Here is a 13,125-nt window from a genome sequence, read left to right as displayed (position 1 = left end):
TATCCTTATACATAAATCATCTTGCACCAGTGAGAATGTATATGTTGGATAAATTCCAAAATAATTGAAGTGCCTATTCTCTTCTAGGCACAATTCTCAATATTAGTATATAACACTGCACAGCAGAGCCACAGATCCATCTTTTTAACAGAGCTTGCCTCATAGAGGAAGATATGGACAACAAATGAATAAGACAGACATGTACTATATCAGATGGTGATAATTGCCACGGAGAAAAATGAAGCAGGCAAAGGGAAAAGGGAAGGCCAAGAGGGAGGAGTTGCAATTTTGAGCTATATTCTCTTTAAGGGTCTCTGGGAGAGAGTGACATTGAAGAAAGATCCGAAAGAAGCCAGGGATGATCTGGTAATGACAGAACATCAAGTGCAAAGGCCCTGCTATGGGAAGTGGGTTTGATATATTTCAAAAACAGAGAGTAAGTTAGTGTGGCTGGAGTAGAGTGAATGAGAGGAAAGTAGTAGGAAATGAGGTCCTAGTAGCTAAGGAGTGGGTGTGAAATACAGTAGGGTACTCTAGGCTATTACTAAAGACTGGTTTTCCCTCTGAATAAGACAGGAAGCCATTGGAGGGTTTTGAATAGAAGTGTAACATGAATTAATTAATTGACAGGATAGAATGAAGGTGGCAAAAGCAGAATGGAGACTGGTCATGAGACTATTGCAATAACTCAGGCTCCAAGTGATGGTGGCTTGGAACACTTAGTATTCCAACACTTAATGGAGGTGATGAGAGGTGATTAAATACTGGATTTGTTAAAAAGTGGAATGTGATCTATGATAGAGAAGAATTAATGACAACTCCACATTTTTTTCTTTGCTTGAACAATTGGAAGGGTTGAGTTGCCATTTGTTGAGATGGAGAAGACTGCGATAGGAGCAGGTTTGAAAGTAAGGTTAGGCATTTGGTTTGGGATGTGCTAAATTTGAGAAGCATATTAGACAACCAAGTGTAAGTATCCAGGACATAAAAAGGAACAAGCAAAGTAGCTTCTTTTAGGATAAGCAGTTTCCTAGTAGTTTCACTTGAATAAATCCCTGGTGGAATCTACAACGATGACCTTCTAGACATGATCAGATTTATCTGAAATCAAGACTGAAAAATCCTACATTGTCAAGTTGAGATCCTGGCTACAAATATGATGGGGTGTCATTTTGTTTAGTCTTGTTCAGCAAAGTTAACTGTTTTTTGCATTAAACTAAATTGTGTGCAGGATTTGTACCAGTCTAAGATGGACCATATCAAATCAGAAAAGCCTGAGTGTGATGAATGCCCAAACTATAGTCTCAACATGAAATGCCCTCTTGGCCTAGTGATGCTGGTTTTTAGCATCATAATTCCCATCTCTTTGCCTTTCTTAGTACTCCTCTTTGTTTGACACACTTAGCTCTTAGAGTTTATTGCTGGACTATTGATTTGTGACATGAATTATGAAATTTAACATAACAGGAAGTTCTCTGAGTACATGGAATGGCCAGAAAAAACATCAGATCGTACTTACAAAGCCAGAGACAACCTGTGGGAAAAGGGATGGACTCTAGCTTAAATGAGGTACTTCACATAGGTTAAAGGTTAACAAGAAGACAAAAAACTCCACATAATGATTCAGTCAATGATGGACCACATAAAAGACTGTCATCCCATTTGATTATAATGGAGCTGAAAAATTTCTGTTTCTCAGTGACATCATAATGCTGTAGCGCAATCCATTACTCACATATTTGTGGTGATGGTGGTATAAACAAACCTGCTGTGCCGCCAGTCCTATAAAAGTATAGCACATACATTTATGTATAGTACATAATACTTGATAATGATAATAAATGACTATGTTACTGTTTTATGTACTTACTATACTTTTTATCATTATCAGGAGTGTACTCTTTCTACGTATTAAAAAAAAAAGTTAACCGTAAAACAGCCTCAGGCAGGTCCTTCGGGAGGTATTGCAGAAGGCGGCATTGTTATCATAGGAGATGACAGCTCCATGGTTGTCATTGCCCCTGAAGACCTTCCAGTGGGATAAGATGTGGAGGTGGAAGACAGTGATATTGATGATCCTGACCCTGTGTAGGCCTGGGCTGATATGTGTGTTTATGTCTTAGTTTTTAACAGAAAAGTGAAAAAAGTTCAAAAAAGAAAAAAATTAAAATAGAAAACCTTATAGAGTAAGGATATAAAGAAAGAAAATATTTTTATGTGGTCGTGCAATGTGTTTGTGTTTTAAGCTGTGTTATTACAAAGGAGTCAAAAAGTTAAAAAAACTAAAAATGTATAAAGTTAAAAAGTTACAGTAATCTGAGGTTCATTTATTAAAGAAAAACATTTTTCTCAATTTAACATAAGCTAAGTATACAGTGTGTCTAGAGTCTAGATATTGTACGGTAATGTCCTAGGCCTTCACATTCTCTCACTGACTCACCCAGAACAACTTCCAGTCCTGCAAGTTCCATTCATGGTTAGTTCCCTATGCAGGTGTACCATGTTTTAGCTTTTACATCATATTTTTACTGTACCTTTTCTATGTTTAGACATGGTTAGATATACAAATACTTCCCATCGTGCTACAGTTGCCTACAGTATTCAGTTCAGTTGCATGCTGTACAGGTTTGTAGCCTAGGAGCGATAGGCTATACCATATAGCCTAGATGTGTAGTAGGCTATACCATCTAGGTTTGTGCTATGATGTTCACACAATGATGAGATCCCCTAAGGACGATGTATCCCTGTCATTAAGTGAGGTATGACTGCACTAGTTTGAGATAAGAACCATACTTCAGTTTTGGTGTTTAAATTACCATTTCAAACGGGAAATTCTTCCCTAAAACCTCTGAGGCAACTTTATTTGTCCTTCCTAAAATATACATTACCTGCCAAGCTATTGAGGCCCATTTGAAAATATACAGCATTACCTATGCACGTTGTTAAACATAGTGTTCTGGTGACATTTAGCAGTGTTCAGTAATTGGCTTAATGAACAGGTGTACAAGTATATTAGTTATGCAGATGTTAATTTGCAGTAACATGTGCTTCCTGATTTGGGGGGTTCTTGTATAAACTACAACCAGTAAGATTTGTTCCTTAATTAGGAAATCGTTACAGAATATGTGTGTGTTATCCCCACCATTAGAACCATTAGTCTTGTTTAATGTGCTCTGAACTTCAGGAACACTCCTGGTAATGCCATTCCTATCGCTTCAGGTACTACACAGGTGTCAGAATGAAATCTACCTTTCTGTGGGATGCCTTAGTTAGTGTGCAGCTGTAGGCAACATGGAAAAGGGAAGCTTCACAGCTGTAATATGTAGCATGTAATCTGAGACGGAAATGCAATCTCTTACTGAATATTGCATCAGCCTCTTAAAGTCTGGTAAACAAATGTGTTGTTTCTCACAAAATAGACTCAATAATAATTGGACACAAAATTGTGGTTGCTTACCAAACTGAATAACCTTGATCTGCATTTTTTATTGTTCTCTTTTATATTGTTTGTGATTCCTGTCTACACTTGTTCCTTGGGATTTCCTAGGTTAACAATGTATAAACTATAAAAATTGATGGGAATATTTACTTAATCTAGTCATATAATTTTTGCTTTTATGTTGAAAAAAATGGAAAATTACATAGGCCAATATACAGGGCGTCCAAAACGTCTCCATACAAAGGAAAAATTTTATAATGAATATTTTGCAAATAAAGGTACATTTAGCTACAATTTCCCATTTTCCCTATATATGGTGACTTTTGGGACACCCTGTAGTAAACACCCATCTACCAGCCACCCAGAATGAACAGATGTTAACATTTAGTTAAATCCACTCCAGATATTTGCTTTTAAAGGAATAGAACATTCTATTTCTTTGGTAAAATGGAAGTTTCCAAGGTTCTACCTATTCCAGCATCACTTTCCTCATCTAAGGCAACCACTGTCATTAATCTGCTGAGTATCTAGTCCATGTTTTTATAATTTTATATGTATATACTCAATTTATAAACAATACACACATTTAGTCTGTTTTATTTTTAACTTATATGAATGAAATTATATTATTTGCCCACTCAGCATTGTATTTGGAATCTATCATTGTTGAAATATATAGCTATGGTAGTCACTGTAATGCTGTGTGGGATTCCATTATATTAATATTTATTTAATTTATCCATTCCATAACCCCAGGCATGTGGGTTGTGTCTAATTTTTGTACCATAATAAACACTACTGCAGTGAACATTTTTGCCTCCTGAACTTTTTGACCTACAAGTAGAAGTATTGGGTTGTATTTATGGTAAGCATACTTTCAGATATATTAGATATTAATCAATGTTTATTTTAAGATTATTGCCTAATTTTTACTGCCACTATTGGCATAATTCTTATTTCTCTGCATCCTCATCAATACTTGATATTATGAGACTTTTTAAAATTTTCAATTTGATGGCTGTGAAATGATATTTCCTTGGTTATTTTCATTTGCATTTCCCTGATTACTGGTGAGGTTGAGTATCTTTTCATTACTAGCAATGTGACCTTATGCAGATGATTTAATTTTTCTGTTCCTTGTTTTCTGTATTTGTGAGAAGACAGTGATAGTACCTATCATATAAGCTGATACATACATTAAGTTAGTGCCAGATAAAAAGCAGATATTTAGTAAAAATTGATTTTCGTGGTGGTTGTGATGACTGTTGTGGTCGTTACTATTAGTACTATGACTTGTTTTTTATACTCTCCTCTGTTATGTGTTGGATATATCTGTATTCGTCTAGGTGTATCTAATCTCCTTTGCCAATTTTTCAATCAGGTTTATATGATATTTCCAGAAATGCAAGGATAAAGATGATTCAAAATAGAGAGTGGAAAATAACAAATTAAAAAAATCATTACGGCTATCACACACAAAAGCATAGATTTTCTCTACCACTGTCATTCTTGCACTCACTGAATCTCTGACTCGGGGGGGATGGGAGGTACATGGGCAATATATATAACCTGAACTTTTGTACCCCCATAATAAGCTGAAATTAAAAAAAATTATCAAATTAATTGAAATGAAAAGTAATACCTATTTTTATTAATACATTGAAAATTATTTCCATGTAGCTGGAATCACTTTTGGATTTATCCACATGGATAAAATATGTATTTAAGTAGATCACAGTTCTTGCATTTGTATGATGTATCTAAATGAATAGTGGGCTTTTGTTAAATATGCTTATATGTATGCATAAAGTTACATAAATTTTCAATGTGTTTTTTAACATTACTATTATTTCCTTTTTTTACTGTGGCTTTTTATGTAGTACACTTAATAGGAAGTGTCTTACTTCTCCACGTATTCCTTATAATGTGATGCAGCACATCAATTGATGCTGATTCGAAGGTACAATATTCCCTAATATACAGAACTATGGCTTACAGTAGCAAAAATAGAATTGAGTGATATGCATGTGTTCATCCAAGCTGTTTTATTATGGATAAAGGAAATTGGAAATGTTAGATAATTTGGGGGAATACTTCCATACGGTTTACACATGACCATGAGATATGAGAAGATATTTAAGTCTTATGTACCACTGTATGCTCATGCAAGGCTAACACATAGTGGGTGTTCAACAAATATTTGCTGGATGAATGAATGAATGAATGAATATTGTTGATTCTGTCTGTAAAAATTAATCTTTCTCACTGGAGTTTTGAGATGCGTAAAGTAGTTACACAAATTTTATTATGATTTATGGTTGGTTATCACTATGTAAATCATCCATGTTACCCATTTAAAATATCTTAATATTTGCTACAAATGATAAACATCTTGTCACATATTCTGTATATCCACTGGGATAGCAGAAATTAATAGGGGATTCCTAAACATTGTCTAAATTAGATTGGGAAAAGGATATAACCATGTTTGCTTTATTTATGCTGATGAGCATCCCTCAGTTGTAAAGGAATAAATTTATAGTACAATTGCTTGTAAAAATCCATGTATTAAAGGAAATATAAGAATACTCAGTGGGCATTTTATCTTAGATAATGAGTATCTTGATGTTAACATATCTTTAATAATAATACAAATGTCTTTATTATTAGCATCATTATCTTCCTACAAACAGTATTTTATAATGTTTCATTACTATCTGTCGATTAACAGTGCCAATTTAAGTACTCAAATTAATTTAATCCATTGGATTCAAACCCAATTGCAATATAGTTTTTCATTTGCACAGGGGAGATAACATTTGACTGGAGGCCTCATTATGAACCTGAAGACCATAGGACTATTGATGACAAAATAAATTCTTGAAGTTTTTATACTGGAACTTATATAAACTTAATCCCATCCAAGTAATTTCAAATAATTATAGAATTGCTATAATTTAGTTATTTTAAGTTTTGTAAGCATTAGAAACATATGTAGCATAAAAGTATCCTAGGAGTAGTGACATTTTGAGGTCACTATAAAAGCAGGTGGTTTTTAACATACGAAGTCTTTTAAGACTATGGGGATGTTTGAAGTCTCCTTGCTATTCTTTGAATTCTCTATTTATCTAAGCCTGTGGTTGTGATCCCCGAGGAATGCTTTTAAAAACAAGAAGAACAAAGGCAATAATGGCTACTGGTCAAAGCTACTTATCATGGCAAAAATATGATTATGTTTGAAAGTCTGTCTATTTAAGGAACTATTTTATATTTGTTTTACTCCAGTGATTCCAAAAGCAGCAGTGCCCACTCATGGAATTCTTATCACTTTTTGAATCCAGGATTTATGTCAAGTTGTATAACACAAAGAAAATATATAAGGATTCAAAAAATAAAACTGAATTATAAATATTAAGATTAGAGACATCTAATCTTAATCTTAAACAATTTGTTTATTTGAAATGGGGGGAGGTTAGACTATATTTTAATGAAAAAATGCAAAAAATGAAGTCATACAAAATGAACATTATCTATGTATAGATTAGTCAGGATCCTGTTAGTTTTCAGAATAATCTTTACATATTCTTCATTCTACAGCATCTTCATCCTGTATATACTTGGTTAATTAGTCTTCCATAGTGGAGTTTAAGGCATATTGAGAGACAAAGACAATTTTAACTTTTTCTTTGACTGAATGATTCTAAAAGTAATTTCAGTATGATTCAGAGTTTTTTTATAGACAGGGAATGACTGTTGGACTGTCATTTCTTTATATGTAGTTGTCTTAAGCTGGGAGAGGCTTGGAAATTAAAGTGTTGATTATTGTATAGGAAGTACACTGTGCTCTTAGAAAGTATTCCTATGAGGAATGCTTGTCATGATTTTAAAAGAAATATATTAAAAGTCATATTTCTTCCAGTAGCAACAATGGGTATTGTGTTGAGTCAACATGGCAAACTACTTGCCATCTCTCATAAGATCATAATTTTCACTAGTAATTATTATCAGTCTTCTTAGACCATACATCACTTTAGATTGGTCAGTCTGGCAAAACGTAGGACTGTTAGGACTTGAGTTATTCAGGTAATTTATTTTATCTGTTATTTCTATTGTAAGCTCATTTATTTTTTTCTATATTTTACACCATTAAAACAAAGGGAATCTTAATGGACTTGCAATATTTTGATGAATTCTATAGCACATTGCAGATTTCCAAGATGCTAACATCCATGAATACATTTTCTTAGCAAAAATATACTGCGGTTGGTTATGTGTTGGTTTTACTCTAAAAAAGAAAATAATAACTCATTTGTGATCTCCTTAGCAAAGAGTAGATAAATTAATATATATCATTCTTGCCTCAAAATGAAGCTATATTTTTAACAGTGATAAAGAAATAGCATGATTACAGCCATATGAATCTGTGGTGAATTTAGCAGCATGAATTTGGGGTCAAGAGCCTAACACTCTACTTGACTGAAAAAAATGGTGGCTTTACTTTTCTCATATTTTTTGATGGTTCCATTGCCTACAACTCTATTTTTATATTGGAAGAGGTAAAGTGCTAACAGTTGAGTATAATGGTAGCTGTAGAATTTCTGTCCAGGAGGGGTTTAGGGATTTGACGTCATGCTTCATTTTCATAGCAAACTGCCACATTTTGGGGGGAGGGGAGGGGATGGCTTATTTGGGAGGTGGGCTGATGGACTTTATATGGGCCTGAAGCCACTCCTTAGCACTGTCACTCTTTATGGTTTCAGTCTTTTTAACTGTTTCAAATTATAGGGTTACTTTCTGAAGAAAGTAAAAGGAAATCTTCTGTTCTAAGAAAGCATAGTATTTTAAAAATGGTGAAGGGGATACAGCTAACTTACTCAAAAGACCACATCTTTGAGTTCTTTAATTATGTGTGTACATATGGGTGCTACTGTTGTACAACTTGCAAATGATTCATTCATACATAGTCTTGAAAACAGTTTCAGCAGAAATTTTTATATGGCGACCTGTTTGGCAGTTAAAGTTACCTCAGATGCTTTCAAGCAAATTCACTGAAATAAAGGAATGTACAAATTTAGCATATTTTAGGAGAAATGCATGTGTTCCTTTTCCTCCAATTAGTCCAAATTAGTGAGATTTTACTATTTAATTCCAGTGCTGTTGTAGGTACCTGGTAAAGGAGTAATTAATGTTGTACATTAGGTAAGAAGGAGCAATTGATTTTTGGTTCTATTTGCCTTATCTTTTCTGCTTAAGTGCTGATATTTAATTTGTAGGGAAACCTCTAAACAGGTCTATATTTTTATGTTTATCCTCTTCCTTGAACTAATGAAATAAACACCTTTATTGATTTCAGAATGAGCTTTATTAATGTAGTTAATATGCCTTACTAATGTTATTCCATGTACTTGGATTAGTACCATTATTGTTTATGAATCAACATTTTTCTTTCAGTTCAAAAGAATGCAGAAGCTTCAGAAGAAAAGAAGGCTGTGCCTGCAAAGAAAAAAGTGAAAGAATTGAGAGTTTTGGATCCCAAAACGGCCCAGAATCTGTGTATGTAATATTTTCTACATGGAGGATGGTGGTGGTAGTGGTAGGGATACTGAATGTATTCAAACAAATTGTAACTTTTTTGGACAGGTATATTTAGCATTTATTAGAAACAAAATTTTGCGTAAGCACGATTTGAGTGAGACTCAGTCTAAAAAAAAAAAAAGTAGGCCTTTAAGGTTTGCTTTGACATATTCTCTGTTGAATTCAGAATTTTTTTTTTGTCACTACAGTAGACTGTTTAGATTCTAAGGATACTAAAACACTATGCATGAGAAATTTCAACACATCAAGTATTTCTAATTGCACAAAAAGATACCATGGGAGTTATTTTGTTAAGGAATGTGGTATAGGGAATTAGGTTAAAATAAACAACTCATCATTCTTGTGTCAGTAGGAATGTTGCTGTCAGAAAAGCAGTCTTCTAATAACTGTTGTGAATGTGTAAATTGCTTACCTGATAGTGCATTTTCTTTATAAAGTTGATATTCAGTATGTTTTTTCAAAACAGAGTATGGTTTTAATTGCTGGTTGATATCTGTCAACATTGTTTATTTATATTGTGGAGCTCTCATTTGATCTTTATGTATAAGTAATTATTTGCCTAGACAGTGAGGATTATTTTTTCTTTTGTCACCAGTGAAGGCATATATAGACTTTTTCTTGAAATAAATTCTTAGAAGTATATTCAGGTTCTGATGATAAGAGAACATCTACATACTTTAAAAAGTACGTTTAATGGAGATTAAAATGGAACATGTTATAAAATACCTTCTGAGTAATTGTGAGCTATTCTAGGTATAATTTGTTTAATTATTCTAATATGAAATAATATTGTGATTCAATATATAAAACAACTACTAGTATACAATAGGAATGTCAGCAGGAATATAGAACACATTGATGATTTAGGCGCTTTAATTTTTTTCTTATGTGGGAGAATTTCAAAGTAGACTATGATTTTTTAAATTTGTTTACTTTATTGTCATTCCTTAGAAATACTGTGTTGGATGCATCTGACACACTAAATTCTACTTGAATTAAAAGGCCAACTTGAAATAAAATCTCTAAGTATTCATGGGTCATTTTTTATCAGCCCGCTATAAAATGCATAAGCGTATAGTCAAGAATACTGTTAGTAGGTGTTTTCTTTGTATTAATATATAAATATGCACAAGCTGTAAACATAAGAGCCTGAAATAATACGCCATTTTGCCTAGATGGAGTAATCCATCAAATGGAACAACTTTTGTTTGTTTATAATTTTATAAATTAGTATTAGTGACAGAAATTTCATATTTTCAGTCTATGAAATAGGAATCAGGTATTTATTAGGACTTTAAAATTTTCATGCTGTTCTGTTTTTAATAAAATCAAATTTTATTTTAGCTATCTTTCTGGGATCATATCGCATGCCATATGAAGATATAAAAAACATTATTCTGGAAGTTAATGAAGACATACTGAGTGAGGCCTTAATTCAGGTAAGTTGGATAGTTTCCTTTTTAAATTCATTTTCACAAGTATTTTCAGATTACTATCTTCTAAATGAAGTTTTGAGAAAATGCTCTTTTATATTTGGATAATAGAATCAGAAGTATCTAGCTCTGTTGACAGTAAGAGGACTCAACATAGAAGATCTAGGTTTTAATTGTGTTTCTGCCGTTTATTAGCCCTGTATCCCTTAAATATAAGCATATGCATTTGTAGACATATCATTCTCTGTCATTTACTATATATTAAATTACATGTATTTCATCATCACAATGGCTCCATTAAGTAGGTATTGTTATTACCATTTTATGGGTGAAAAAGCTGAGGGGTCAAGAGGTTAAATACCTTGCTCAAGATCAATGGGTAATTGTTAAGTTGGTATTTAACCGAATTTAACAATGAGTACTTGTTGTGTTGGGGATTATGTCCAGCACTTTATGTATTTATTATTTTATTGAATCCTACTGCAATCCTGTGAGATAAATACTATTATCATCATTTTACAAATAAGGAAACCGAGGTTTACAGAGATTGCCGAAAGTCACATAGCTTGTAAGTGGCAGAAAGCAAAGCTAGGATTCAAAACTAGGTCTGTCTTAACTCTAAAGCCATTATTTTATTCTGCCTCCATGGGTAAACCATTTAAGCTTTCTAAACCTCTATTTCCTCATCTGAAATTACAGGGTCACAGTGAGGATTAAACAAAATTAAGTACTTTGTATAATGTACCTCTGTACAGATCTAACATATTAGAATTCTTGGTATGTCTGGCCCTGTCTGGTTTAATTTTTAGAAAGAAGAGCTGCAAAGACTTTTTGTGTAAGGGTATGGTGATAGTAGTTTTCTTATTTTGGTTTTCTGTTGTCTTTTGTTTTTGAGCCATGCCATTTGTTTTGATTTTAAGAAGACATGGAGTAGTTTATGTTGTAACTTTAACAATTTGCCCATATCCTGCTCAGACTCTGTCTACATCTGAGAGAACCTTTTTTTACAATTTCAACAAGCCATATCCCTATGAAAGCGCCTCTGTTTTGCATTGTAGGTTTGTATCCCAGTTTATCTCGTGTATATGTTTTAGATCTAGACATGATTACTTTTCGTAGGGCTAAGGTTTAATGAGTTTAGACAGGCTCTTCACCGTCATGACATGATTGTATTAATAAGAGTTACACATTGATAAGAAATCCCCTTGTTGAAAAGTTTTAGGAAAAAAAAAAAAAAAACTTGCAACAAGCAAGTCCATAGTTTCTGAGTTGAAATGGGGAGCTGATTAGATTTGTCTTGCCCCTTTTAGTCTCATAATTTTTTGTGTGCAATAATCAGAATGAGCAAGGCGTGAAGCTTAAATGCAATTTAGTTCTCCTTCTTTTTTTTCAGTTGGAGGGTTTATTTTTAAAATACAATAAGGCAAATAAACTTGTGATTCCCACTCAGTAATTGAGCTTTCTAATCTTTTCTGTGTAATCAAATTATAGTAAAATAGAACCATGTTTTGAAGAGTTAATCAATGTAGGCATTACTTTACCCATTAAAATGGTGTAGCTTTTCCTTTGCATGCCTTGGTAAATAAAAAAGAATACAAATATGCAGAATGACACTGTGTTATTTATTTGCCAGTAATATTGAAAATCTTTATTATTTTTAAAGTCATATTTTCAACTCTTTGAGGAATATAGAACAGGAAGAGATTCTCACTTATGAATGTCCCTTATGTGGAACAAGCTTTAAAATGTTCATAGAGAAATTTATTTATATTTAGAAATGGGATTTTTTTCTTTTGTTTCAATATGTTTGGTAGCAAAAACAATGTATGTTTCTCTCTTTAAATTGGGTAAGTCTGGTCCAGTTGGGAGGAATGAATTGCTTACAATTTGTAGATGACAATAAATTATGTCTAAATTCTTGAATTTTCTGGTTTAATCCTATCCACTTTGCAGTCAAAACTGCTTGTAAAATCACATTATTATGCTGGATCTTGGATTGTATTCTGGGAAGGCAAAGGAAGGAGAATCCCAAAGTGTAGATCCCACAGGGCTTCCATACATTTTCTATTTGCCGTATATGGGTTGACCTGGACTTGTCTCATCTCTTCCTATTTTCTAAACCTCTACTTTTTTCTAAGCCTTCTTCTCTTTCTCTTTTTCACCTATTTGTGCTTTTTATCCCTTTCCTCCTCTACTCCACCAATTTCATGACTTCTGTTTGTTTCATGCTTTCTATTTGCTGAAGACTGTCTTTTTTAAAGCCAACTGGGTTTCCTTCTCAGTGCCAGAAACTCTAAAATTTCTTCTAATTCCTTACCCTGCTTGATAAACTCATTTTCTAAGTTCTGCTTGTGGGAAGAAAACATGTAATATAATATGCATAATTGGAATTGTGCTACTTGGATATAAGCCATAAATAGCAAGTAACTAACCTTACTTATTAAGCTTATTAGAAATTATTATTGCTAGGCTGGCGCGGTGGCTCATGCCTGTAACCCTAGCACTTTGGGAGGCCGAGGTGGGAGGACCGCTTGAGACCAGGAGTTAGAGACCAGCCTGGGCAATAGAGAGACCCTGTCTCTACAAAAACTAAAAAATTAGCTGGGCATGCTGGCATGCACCTGTAGTCTGAGCTACTTGGGAAGACGCTGAGGCAGG

General features: G+C 33.4%; 1 protein-coding gene across 1 annotated transcript in view; it reads left to right on the top strand.

Annotated features, from left to right (window-relative positions):
* DIAPH2 (diaphanous related formin 2) overlaps positions 1-13,125 on the top strand; it is an 803,657-nt gene that overhangs the window by 337,269 nt on the left and 453,263 nt on the right. Inside the window, exons 18-19 of the mRNA XM_069462797.1 lie at positions 8,891-8,992; positions 10,379-10,473. Of these exons, the coding sequence (XP_069318898.1) occupies positions 8,891-8,992; positions 10,379-10,473 (197 nt within the window). The remainder of the gene's footprint in view (positions 1-8,890; positions 8,993-10,378; positions 10,474-13,125) is intronic.

The sequence above is a fragment of the Eulemur rufifrons genome, chromosome 30 (assembly GCF_041146395.1).
Source record: "Eulemur rufifrons isolate Redbay chromosome 30, OSU_ERuf_1, whole genome shotgun sequence".
Lineage (NCBI taxonomy): Eukaryota > Metazoa > Chordata > Mammalia > Primates > Lemuridae > Eulemur > Eulemur rufifrons.
The sequence above is the reverse complement of the archived record's forward strand: the minus strand, read 5'-3'. Positions and strand labels throughout refer to the sequence as shown.